The 12,700-nt window shown below is 45.9% G+C and overlaps 1 protein-coding gene across 14 annotated transcripts in view; it reads right to left on the bottom strand.

The window, feature by feature from the left end:
* The window catches only part of EP400 (E1A binding protein p400), a 107,198-nt gene that overhangs the window by 64,888 nt on the left and 29,610 nt on the right, over nucleotides 1-12,700 (bottom strand). For 7 of the 14 annotated variants that reach the window (XM_070769322.1, XM_070769313.1, XM_070769311.1 and 4 more), the window contains 7 exons: nucleotides 7,964-8,054; nucleotides 6,487-6,594; nucleotides 5,596-5,981; nucleotides 3,348-3,644; nucleotides 2,680-2,865; nucleotides 1,421-1,561; nucleotides 308-386 (listed from right to left, as the gene is read on the bottom strand). In XM_070769322.1, coding sequence (XP_070625423.1) covers nucleotides 308-386; nucleotides 1,421-1,561; nucleotides 2,680-2,865; nucleotides 3,348-3,644; nucleotides 5,596-5,981; nucleotides 6,487-6,594; nucleotides 7,964-8,054 — 1,288 coding nt within the window. The remainder of the gene's footprint in view (nucleotides 1-307; nucleotides 387-1,420; nucleotides 1,562-2,679; nucleotides 2,866-3,347; nucleotides 3,645-5,595; nucleotides 5,982-6,486; nucleotides 6,595-7,963; nucleotides 8,055-12,700) is intronic. The other 7 variants (XM_070769317.1, XM_070769309.1, XM_070769316.1 and 4 more) reach the window with 3 other exon arrangements.

A 12,700-nucleotide genomic window follows, 5' to 3' on the forward strand; every position in this document is an offset into this window, starting at 1 on the left:
GACCAGGCAGCTACTGTGAAGCAACATGAGAGCAGTGAGACAGCTAGAGATGGGGGCCCCAGGGGTCAAAGCCAAGGGAGTTCACCTCACTGTCCTCAGTTCTGAGAGCCTGCCGAAGCTGACCTCCCCGTGGGCATGGACTCACACTAGCAAATCTCAAAAGAACTGAAATGCCAGGACCAGGCTGCTGAAGGAAGATCTCCCTGGGCAGGCTCCACAGGGGGCCACGATGTCACAGGGAGGTGATGAGCAGAGTCCAAGCAGACACAATCCACAAAAGGGAAGACTTTTTAAAAAGTAATCATACCTTTCCGGGAAACTTTCTGTAAATTTAAAGCCTTTTTCCTTTTTTCTTCTAATTCTACTTGTAGTTTTATTTCCACGACCTAAACGCAAACAGTTAAATAAATAAGCATGCTATTAAGGATGTAAATTATAAAAGTTTCGTATATGAAAACATTAAAATTTGTAGACCAAAAGCCCAGCTGTCCAACCTCACTTCAGATTACAGCTGATGCTTGAACAACATGGGTTTGAGCTGTGCAGGTCACTGGTGCACACAGATGTTCTCCAGGGGTAAAGCCTACACAACCGCACACTCGGCGGCTGGCTGAACGTGACAACCGCACACTCGGCGGCTGGCTGAACGAGTAGCCATGGACCCGCGGACACAGAGGGCAGATGATGAGTTGTACGCAGACTTTCAATTGCATGCGGAGTTGGTGGCCTCACCCCCATGCTGTTCAGAGAGAAATGTTCAATTTGGTACTCTTTAATTACAATGTATCAGCTGCATCCTGCCCAAATTCTGTCAGAGGGTAAGATGAGAACTGTTACAGAAAGACAGACAGAGGAGCCATTCTGGAAGTATGAACCAGTCTTTAGTGACCTGCATGTGTGTGCTCAGTTGCTCAGTCAGGTCTGACTCTTTGCAACCCCTGGACTGTAGCCCGCCAGGCTCCTCTGGCCATTGAAATTTCCAGGTAAGAATACTGGGGTGGGTTGCCATTTCCTACTCCAGATCTTCCCGACCACAGGTCAAACCCATGTCTCTTGCATCTCCTGCATTGGCAGGGGGAGTCTTTACCATTATGCTGCCTGGGAAGCCCTTTAGTGACCTGCAACAGAGGTCTGTCTGAAGGGCCCCTCACAGAGGCTCACAGACATCACACAACGTGCAGATCGTGGCCAATGGGGATTTTGATGCACAAACAGAAACAGAGAGGGAGAACCAGGTATCTTAATAAGCCAACAGTCCAGAGGTGCCACAGCAGTGCAGGGACCTCGCCTTTCTAAATGACACTTGGGGCTCTACCTGTGGGATTTCTCCAGCACAGAGTCAGGCATGGTTCAGAAGCCTGCCTTGTCAACTCTGACACAGTCTATGATTCCAAGACCCCATCAAAATTTCAGAATTTACCTGTTCAATATTTGACCAAAAGTACTCTATTTCTCTAGCAGTTGACGCAGCTATTCGCCTCAATCGGTTCTGTTCTTCTTTCTTCCCCCTTTCCTCCCGAAGCTTCTTCTCTTCATGATGACGAGCTACAGTTCTGACAAGCTAGTAAACAGAAGTTCAACAACTGTATGTTGTGCCCTGTGTCATGCCATCAGAAAAAAAGATGTGCTAAATTTTCTTAAAATCTTCTCAGCGCATAACTGCATGTAATTCACAGAGAGACGCATCCTCACCTGCACGCACAGCAGAGGAGAAAAGCTTACTCCAGCAAAAATGACTGCCAATGTGCTGCTTAACTGTCCTACAAGTGTTATTTTTACCAAGGACACATATTTTTCTCTAAAATGGAGTATGATACTGTTATTTTCTGAAATACCAAAGAACCTGATTTAAGACCCTTTAGATTCACACCCTGCTGTTATCCTCATGGACTCAGCTTCTCTCTACCAAAACTATGTGGGGAAAGCAGGGGTAAGAATTTAGAGGAGGGATGTGGACAGTCTGGCACACAAGACCAATCTCAGTCCTGAAAGTATACGAAATATGAATCTAATCCAGAGGAAAAGACACACAGCAGTGGAGGGAGAAGCACCTGGCCTGGAGCTACACACAGGCACACAAGGACAGCTGCTCTGCGCTCTGGGACCTAAGAGCCCTAGAAACTTGCCACCTTCTACATTGCGAGCATCAGCAGTAACACCTCCCAGAGGTTCTCCCCCAGGCTGCGTGCCTGCTTTAGGAACAGAGAGAGGGAAATGAAGTCTGAGGCAGAAATGGAGAGAAGCTGGATGGACAGACTAGGCAGCACGGAGCAGGCAGCCTGCCAGCAGCCCTAAGGCCAGGCATGAGTGCCTGAGCTGCCCTCCAGCCAGCTGGCCTCTTCCCCCTCCTACTCTCAAGCCTGGATCTGGGGAGCTGAAGGCACCCTCATGCCAACTGTCAGGTGAAACTGGCCAGAAAAGAAACTAGATGCCAGGACAGAACTGCAGCAGAGGAGCCGGGTCTGTTTCCAGCAGTCCATGCTGGAGCCCTGAGGACAATCCTCAGAAAGGAATGGCAGAGCAGGTACTCTCTAAACAACAGGATATTCTTCATCCACATCATGAGTCAAGAAACCCTTTAGAGACTGGGGCTGGGAGACCTGCCATGTACAGCACGTTCCGTCCGTAACACCTCCCAAGGCTGCCTGAGAACTGTGACTGCCTGTGTCCCAAACCTACCTTCTTAGCAGCGGCCACCTTCCACCTCCTCTCCTGGGCGAAGTCCGTGGCCATCCACTGCATCTCCTCTAGCAGGTAGTCCCAGTGCGATTTGGGCCGTGGGGCCTCCTGAAGTTTGGGCAGCCGTCGGAGGGACCACAGGCCTTCCTTCCTTAAATCCGCTATGCGCTGATGGATCTGGTTTTCCTGCAAGGAGCATCCAGCACACAGTTGAGGTGCGTACCACTAATTCACACTGAATCTACAATCCTGCCCCATCCCACACACATGGGGCCGAGTGCCCAGACCAACACTCACAGCAGAGCACTTACACGTAACTGCTTAGTCACCCAACAAACAGTAAGCACCAACTTAGTGCAGCCTGCAACCTGCACTGGCCTGGGCAGGCTCCAGCTGGCTCTGAGCGCTCAGTCAGCACCCCACCTCTTGCCCACTCCCCACACCCAAAACTGTTGACACCGGCACAGAAAAGACCTTCTCCACACCAGACTACTTGCAGCAGGACAGGGCCCACCATGCAGTTGTTATCTTGGTTTCTCCTGATCACATACCTCCGTCAGTCATCCTGACCATCAGGGGCTTCGTTTTAAACTACTGCCCCCTTAGAAAGTAAAATCAAATGCATTCTACCAGCTGGGCTCCACACTACAATCTTCCCAGGCACTTACCAAGGCTATTTGTTCTGCCAGCTTATCCTGAGAACTGTCCTGGGGCGGGGCAGCATTCTGAGCTGGGCTCTGTGGTTTTGGGGGTGCCGACACGGCTGCCCCCGGGGCGCGGGCGGTGACTGGAGACAGTGACTTGTTGGTTGCCAAGGAGGGTCTATTCACCGGGGAGGCGCGTGCAGGTGAAGGTCCCAGGCCTGAGCCACTGGCGGGGGCAACAGTCGAGGTAGTGGAGGTGGAGGGCGGGGGCCGCAGGCAGGACTGGGTGGGGTCCACGGGCGGTCTGGTCGGTGCCACTGTCTAGCAGGGGAAACAGGGCTCAGAACTGCACCCGGAACCCACAGGCCAGCAGAGAGGCACACACCAATGCACCCTCTCCCCCGCCACGAAACCAATCACAAAGCCCATCCGCAGACCACGATAACAGGCAAACTAAGCCATGTCCACAGAAAAGAAGTCCTGTTTGTCCACAAAACCACATTAAGGGCTCACTGTAAACTGTGCTTTCACATAATGTCTTATCTAAGTTTTTTTACCTTTTTCCAGCTTTTACTGCTTTTTTTCAAATAATTTTTTAGAATTTTTAATTGTATATAGTTCTCCTTAATTGAAAAATATCAAATTCTGAAGGGCAAATACAAATTCTTATGGTAGGCAAGCTGTAAGGTTAGGGGCCCTCCTCAGTCCTGGCTTGAGAGTCAAGCTTGTAAAGCTGAGAACTCACCTCCCTCCCTGGACTGAAGTTAAATTCACACAGGAACTCTGTCGGGAGCAAGCGGGGGTGCAGAGAGCAGGGAAGGCAAGTTACTGCCCCACTAAGAGGGCTGGGGACAGAGAGGTGCAAACACAGCACGTTTATAACCTGCAGTGTGGAGAGGGCACCACAGCCAAGGATGGGCCTCTCACAACCTGCAGCTTCTCTCTGCACATCTACGGAAATGTCCTCCACCAGCCACAGACTCGGAAAGTTCTACTGGCTGCGGCCACACATCTGTGGGCCCTGGGGCTGCTCTCACCTTCCAGGGCAGAGCTGAGTGGCCCAAGAGAAACCACACGGCCCACAAAGCCTGGAATACCATTATGCTTCCTCTCTGCGGCCCTTCACAGAAGAAGTCTGTAGGTCCCTCCCAACCTGGAAGGAACGGAACTCAATGGCTTCTGTAAGAACTCCTCTAAAATCACATCCCACAGCACATGTGGTCAAGCAGGGCAGGAAACAAACCCAAGAAAGACATCAGTGCTGCATGAAGTTGGTACCGGGCTCAACAACCGTGTCCAAAACAAAAAGACTCATCTCCACGCAAACCTCCAGCCTGCCTGGGGAGAGGCTCAGCCACCCTGGTGGGAGAAGGGGGTTCCTTCTCAAGGCACACAGAAGGCTCCGTAGTCAATGCCGGGAGCCAGTCACAGCCCCTGCAGCGCTGGCTGGCCACCCTGGCCATGTAATCCAGCCTCTCTGTCCTCAATCTTCTCATGGCTAATGAGGACAATAATAAAGACTCTACCACAGCAGTTGCCAGGTGGAGGAAAGCAGGTGACGCCGTGCCGTGCCGTGCCCCACACCTGCAGGCAATGGGAGGCACCACCACCCTGTGGGAGAGCAAGCGTCTCCAATCACCAGAACTCGAGCTCCAAGTCCAGCGGGGAAGTCTCCTCATTAACCAGTTGGGGGCGGGGTGGTTTTCCTGTGCAGCTGACTACACGCAGCTAAGATAAGCCTCTGAAAACACTCCCTCCTGCCCCTTCTGGGGCCCCAGGCCCACGCTTTTTGGCCTCACTGCTCGTCAGGGACCCCACACGGTTCACTGTACACATTTCACAAAGGCATCTGGGTGAAGCAAATTAGTGAAGGAAACATGTATCAAGCCTGGAAATCTATGCCGTGCCCACCACTTATGGAACCAGCGTCCAAGGGGAGGCACCTGGGGACAGAGCCTGGTGGACGGTCAGGAGCTGCAGTGACATACTGTGACCCAGCATATCAGGTGGGACAAGGGTCATGGAGCCCTGTACTCACCTCTCAGTAGAGAGAGCAGCAGGAAGAATTGAGTCATTTTCTGACATTTTAATAACAATGACTAGGACTGCAGAACCAAACAAAATTATGTTGCAACTAGTGAATTAACTGCTACACAGTGGAGAGTGAGCTGCTAGGAGAGGGTAAGTTATCTGGCCACGCACCGTCCCATCCAACAAACCACCTGTCTTTTCTTCCCCCTCTAACCTGGGGAACAGCAAGGGCCCGCAGTACCTGTGGTTGGGCCGGGAGTGGAGGGGCCTGCATCTGCGCCTTCCCGGGCATCGGGATGTGGAGGGTGGGTGGCGTGGGCTGCGGGGGAGCTGTGGGGAGTGGGCCGGGTGGGGGCGCGGGGGCCGGAGCGTTGGGCGGCTGCGTCTTCACGGGGACTGGGAGCTGGGTCTGGGGCTCCGCCATCTGCGGCTGTGGGGGGAACTGCAGCGCGGGGGGCAGTGGTGCGGCGGGGAGGCCAGCCTGGGGCAGCCTGCTGGGCAGCTGCGGCGGAGGCGTGTGCAGGCTGGCGGCGTTCTGCACCGGGGGCCCAGTAGAGGGGTCGTACTGCTGCTGGCTCTGCTTCTGGCCGGCGAGCTGGGTGGCCTGCGGGGCAGGAGGCATTCCCCCTGCAAGAAAGGGAAGACCCAGCAGCCCTGACTCTGGGGCTCGATTCCACCTCCCAGCATTGTCACAGACCCTGCGCTGACAGCACCACACACTCAGAGGGGAAATTTAACTGGCGGGAAACCTGTGTGTATTAGGTCTAATGTGATAAATGAGCACACAAACAAGAAAGAAAGGCACTCAGCCTTTGCGAGTTAGCACCAAGCAGAGCAGGCACAGACTAACCGCAGGGTCCCTACCACAGCAGCAAGTCAGAAAATACACAGGAGGGAAAACCAGAGAGAAGCTGAGGACAGTGGGGCGTGCGGCTCCGCTAAGGTGACAAGAGCTAGTCTCCAGTGGTTTCTTCATGCTGTGTTAAGTGGGACTCAGAGGAACATCCCAGCGGCAGAAACCACCGGGATATGCTACCTGGACTGCACACGTCCAGCCTGGTGCTGCTTCCCTAAGCCCTCTCTGCACTCCCTTTTTCTGAACTAGAGAGCTGGTTCTGGTGCTGGGTCTTACCTTGAACTGTCGGCATTAACTGCTGGAGAGGAACTCCTGTATTCACCCCTGGGTGCTGGAAAACTACCCCTTGGTGACCCACTTCAAGTCGAGGTCTCTTAGACTGCTCTAGAATAATTTTCAGAAAAGGTGCAGTTTGATGTAAAAAATAACCACAAAAGTAGTAGAAAAAACATGTCTAAGTGTTTTTATCATCTTTGAACAGAGAGGCCTTTCTATGCATGAACCAAAATGCAGAAGCCATAAAAGGTTGATAAATACACTTTCTTTCTGTTAAAAACTTGTAAATATAAAGAATAGCATCATAAAAAGGCAAAGGATAAGCGTCAACCTAAGAGACAATATCTGCAACATACACGATGGGCAACATTCAGAAAGCTCTTACAAATTAATATGAAAAGGCTCAACAACCAGACAGACGAAATGGGCAAAGAACACAAACAGCTAGCAGAGGGACACATTCACAAATGGTTAAAAATGTGAAGAGATACTACAACCTTACCGAAATGAAAGAAATCCACTTCAAAACAAACATTTCATTTTTCACCCGCAAGATTGACAAAGATTAAAAGATTGGTCATACTTAATAACATGGCCAAAATTTGAGAGAACCAGAAACTGCTAATGGGGCAAAAACTGGCCCTATCCTTTTGGAGGGCAACCTAGCACCACTAACCCTTCACTATGCACACACTCTGATCAGCAGTCTCATTCTTGGAGAGCTGCTTTTATAAACATGCACAGACATGTAGGAAAAAATGTGAAACTAAAGGTTTAATCCTATTTTTATTATAACAGAAAAAAGGTAACACTAACAAATGAATGCTAACATTATTCTTTAATGAATAAAGGAAACATCCATGCACCGGGTGCAATGCTTTGCAGCCATCAAAAAGAATGAGGTCCATGACTGGGAAACGTAACCTAGTCATTTAATATTAAAGGCGTAACAGTGCATATAGGATTGCATTTTAATTTTTTCAGAATGACACACCTGAAGCAATGCTTATCTGGGAAAATGAACACATGCAGCCAGCTGTGTGGCTATGGAATGGAGAAGGAATACCAAACCAGAGGTGAGCTCAAACTATACCCTGCTGAATTGTTTGAATCTTTTACACAAAATGTGTATTAAGTTTCTAAGTTGGAGAAAAAATCCAGTTTGAAAAAATAAATGACAATTTGAAAAGGCAGATGGCTTTACACTTGAGGACATGAGCCTATAAATGCACATAGAAAATGAAACTGGAATATACCTATTCAACTAATAAACTTCTAACTTCAGTACACATAAACATGCACAAGAATATTTTGTTGATTACTACCCAAAGAAAAATTAACTTTCGAAGTAGAAACAAACCAGAACTAAATTCTTTTAAGGGCCACGCTTCAGAAACAGATGGCCACTACACTGGAACTCCCAAACTAAGAAGCCAACTGGCTCTGTAGGCCCCTGAGCCTGTGCTCCATGACATACCTGCCGGGGGTCCCGCCTGCTGTCTCTTAAAGGGATCCGTTTCAATCGCACTTCCAGCTGCTGCCACCAGGGTCCCTGCAAGGGCTTGCTGCTGGGGATAAAACAAAAACAAAAACAAAAACAAAAAACAAAAAAAAACTGAGATTTTCATAAATTAAGTGCATCACAAGAATGAATGTAAACTAAAACTGTCATAATCACCCCAAACACTGACTCCATTCATTTTTGAGAAATGTTATGTACCCAATATATTGTAAAAAAAATAATTTAAGTTCTAACTTACCTCTGGAGAATAAAAAAGGACTTGCATTCTGGTTTTAAATGGAATTTCAGATCAATGTGACTCTAGAGTCTTTCAGAAACGAACTGGCTTTGTACACAGAGTGACAGCAGACTCTAATGCAGGAAATCTTAGTTTTGTCTAGGACTACAGCTTAGCCTCCCTAATTATTACACTACCTGTCGTCACATAGCCCGCCAAAATCACAAAGCTGAATGATAAGAAGAAAGGTTGAAACTGTCTTCCTACTGGAAAATGGCACTAAAACTCCAATTAATAACAATCTAACTTCAAAATGGTACTGCAATTAGCACCCTACTTGATATATAGCTGTGTGAAATATATATAGGTTATTTAAAATGTTCTAATGAAAAGCTACCATCAAAGACAGAAACTGGGCACCCTACACCGTTGACATCTCTGTACCATCTTGCAGAGATACTGAATGCTAAAAATGAGGTTAACAGTTGCTAATTATTTTTAAATAATTAAACTATATCTACTCTACTTATCAAGGCATTTTAAATGCAAGTTATAGATGTCTGAACAAAGTACCTGCCTGTGAGAGCGGTTGTTGATCCTTGACATCTAGGAATGGGTACTACACCACCAGGACCAGCCATGCAGCAGGTGTTGCCTCACATGGTACAGGGACTCAGTAATGAAAAGGCAAAGCAAGCACTCCACCCCACCCCTGTTTACATGTAACAAAGATGGGGGGAGGAAGGGAGGGAGAAGGAGAGAAAAGAATGATATAAAAAAACAGACAATATGTGAACAGTGGTTATCTTTGGGGATAAGATTATAATCAATTTATAATTTGTGTGTGTGCACTTTTTCTAAATTTTCCAAATGTTTTACAATGAAAATGTATTACTTCTGTAAGCAAAAAGAGGGTGTTTTGTTTTGTTTTGTTTTCAATAAAAGAAACTGGTACAGGGTTCTGTGTTCAGTAATGGCCAAGAACTTCCCATTGGGCCAAACACATTAACTCTAAAAGAAATATAAAAAATGTGAAAAGGTGTGCAGATACAGGATGGAACTCGATACTTGCACGGAGGAACTGGAACTATCAATAGCAGAGGTTTCTGGGCTTATGGCATTTGGCACAAGGCAGGCCTCAGACCCAGAGACAGAGGGCCTCACTGGCTTGAAGACCACTAGGCTGGAGAACAGGAGACCACAGCAGAAGTGAGTGAGGGGGAATCACCACAAGGGGCAGCTGGAGCCTGATCTCTGGCTGCCTCCTAAACCACACTCGTGCCAAGGCTCCAAGCACAGGCCAGCATAACTACACTGAGATCTCAGGAGACAGGGTTCACTGTCTCAGTTCAATCACGTTAACTAAATGTGAAAGCAAAACCATCAATACTCTTCAGAAGAATATTATATTAACAGAACTCAGAGTCTCTGCAACCTATTATTCACAACACCCATGATCCAATTCAAAATTACTTCAAAACACAAAGAGACAAAACATGAGTCATACTCAGAAAACAAATCGATGGACACCAACCCCTAGACAATTCACGTGCTGGAATTGGCAGCAGGGATTTCATAGCAACTTTTAATAAGTATGTCCAAGGACATAAAAGTATGTTTTTACGAAGGATGAGAGGCTATCTTCACAGAAAAAAAAATAATTATTAAAAAATAGAACCAATCTGAAAAAGAATATATATATCATTTTACACCAGAAACACTGTAAATAAATTAATTTCAGCAAAAAAATAAAAAGAGAACCAAACAGAGATTTTAGAACTGAAAAAGTGTCTGAAATTTAAAAAATTCATTCGATAGGCTGAACAGTAGAGTGGGGATGCAGAGGTCAGTGAACTGTAAACAGATTCTTGAGAGAAGAACTAGAAAAGGACTGGACTTCAGGACTCACCACAGGGTGTGGACACCAGAGCAGCACAATGCTGCTGAAGGATGGATGACAGGTAAAAACTGAGCAGAGAGCCCAGAGGGGGACTCAGACGCACACAACCCTGTCAGTTCCTGAAGACTCCAAAGCAACATAAACCCAATGAGAAGTCTTTACAACCAAATGAGCTACAAGACTGGACATTCATATGAAGAAGCTGACAAATTACACTTCATTAAACATAAAAGACTACGTCATCAAAGACACTTGTCTTGGCCTAATTCCTGATAGCCACTGTTTCTTGGTTTTCAGAATGATTTTTAATTTCCTCTTATACGTCTTCATGACTATTTTAATGGGAAAGACACTGCTGTCTTTAAAATACCAATTTGATTTTAAATAACAATCATATATTAGAACTCTTTTAAAAAATTAAAAAAAATACTTATGGGGGAGAATAAAAAAGAACAGTTGAAGGAACTGGGGATGTAGCTGTCAGAAAAGAAAAACAGACTTATGTTACTCTGGAGGAAGAAATTAAGACCAACTGCTGTATTAACAACCAGCTGGTTACCAATGGGTAAATTTCTATCCAATTTAAACAACACATGTAAGCTGAGTGGCACCATTGGGACTATAGGGCTGGGTGAAAGAAAAGGACATGGTCAATGAGATGTGACCTTCCTAAGTGCCTGAAAAAGAAAAGAACTACTTGTAAGTAGACAGGACTTTGTTTCTCAATTCAAGATTCTAAAAAGAAGTCTCCCCAAGGTTATTCTTCAGTAAGGATAAAGGAGAGGAAAGCACAAACAAATCACTCATGCCTTCTTTCTGCAAGTATGTCTTTAAATCAAGTTAAGCTACCACTTTATAACTATAAACTTTTAACTATACACATAAAAACATGAACACACATATAAAAATAAAAAAATCAATCGTTGGGGGATAATTAGAAATTTAGGATTAAAATATACACACTACTCTATATAAAACAGATAACCAACCAGGACCTAGTGTACAGCACAGGGAACTATATTTTTAATGTCTTGTAATAATTTATAATGGAAGAAAATGTAAAAAAAAAAAAACAAATATCTATATACATCTATATATACATGTGTATATAACTGAAATCAGTTTATCAACTATTTTTCAATAAAATTTTTCTAAATGGAAAAAAAATCAATAGTTGAGATAAGGTTACAGAACTCTAATTATTATTCATTTCCTTTAACATTAAGATCTAAATAACTGTAATAAAAACCATCTGGGGGAATTCCCTGGCAGTACAGTGGTTATGACTCGTCGCTTTCACTGTCATGGGGCCAGGTTTTCACTGGTCAGGGAACTAAGATCTTGCAAGCTGCATGGTGAAGCCAAAAAGAAAAAATACTACCTCAAAATCTTTGAGAAGCAAACAGAAATTAATATATATTAACATAAACAGTTCTGAACTGGGACTTCCCCAAAAGTTACCAGAGAATTTAAATCGTGGGATATGAATGTTCACTGAACACTGTTTTTCTCTATTTGAAATTTTTCATAATAAAACGCTAAGTAGAAAGACTTATAAGTTTACAAAGTAATAACACCCATGTACTGATCCTGAGGCTTCATGCCCTGGAGACCTGGTGCACTATGAAAGGATCCCCTGGCCCACCAGGTACTGGCCACCTGATCCACGGGTGACCGTTTCCTCCTGGTGCCAAAACCCACAGGCCACGTTCCACTCCATGCTGCGTTTGGTTTTGCTTCCTTGTTGTTTAGTCGCCTACTCGTGTCTGACTCTTGGCGGCCCCATGGACGGCAGCAGGCCAGGCTTTCCGGTCCTTCACTACCTCCCAGAGTTTGCTCAAACTCATGTCCACTGAATCAGTGAAACTCTCTAACCATCTCATCACCTGCCGTCCCCTTCTCCTTCTGCCTTCGATCTTTCCCAGCATCAGGGTCTCTTCCAATGAGTCAGCTCTTGCATCAAGTGGCCAAAGTATTGGTGCTTCAGCTTCAGCATTAGGCTTTACAATGAATATTCAGAGTTGATATCCTTTAGGATTGACTGCTTTGATCTCCTTGTAATCCAAAGGACTCTCAAGAATTTTCTCCAGCATCACAATTCAAAAGCAGCAATTGTTCGGTGTTCAACCTTCTTTATGGTCCAACTTTCATATCCACACCTGACTACTGGAAAACCCACAGCTCTGACTATATAAACTTTTGTTGGCAAAGTGATGTGTCTATTTTTTAATACACTGTCTAGGTTTTTCATAGCTTTCCTTCCAAGAAGCAAGTGTCTTAATTTCATGGCTGCAGTCACCATCCACAGTGATTCTGGAACCCAAGAAAATAAAATCTGTCACTGTTTCCACTTCTTCCCCTTCTATTTGCCATGAAGTGATGGGACCAGATGCCATGATCTTAAGTTTCTGAATGTAGAGTTTTAAGCCAGCTTTTGCACTCTCTCTTTCACCCTCATCAAGAGGCTCTTTAGTTGCTCTTCACTTTCTGCCATTAAAGTGGTATCATCTGCATATCTGAGGTTGTTGATATTTCTCCCAGCAATCTTGACTCCAACTTGTGATTCATTCAGACT

The sequence above is a fragment of the Bos indicus genome, chromosome 17 (assembly GCF_029378745.1).
Source record: "Bos indicus isolate NIAB-ARS_2022 breed Sahiwal x Tharparkar chromosome 17, NIAB-ARS_B.indTharparkar_mat_pri_1.0, whole genome shotgun sequence".
NCBI classification, from domain to species: domain Eukaryota; kingdom Metazoa; phylum Chordata; class Mammalia; order Artiodactyla; family Bovidae; genus Bos; species Bos indicus.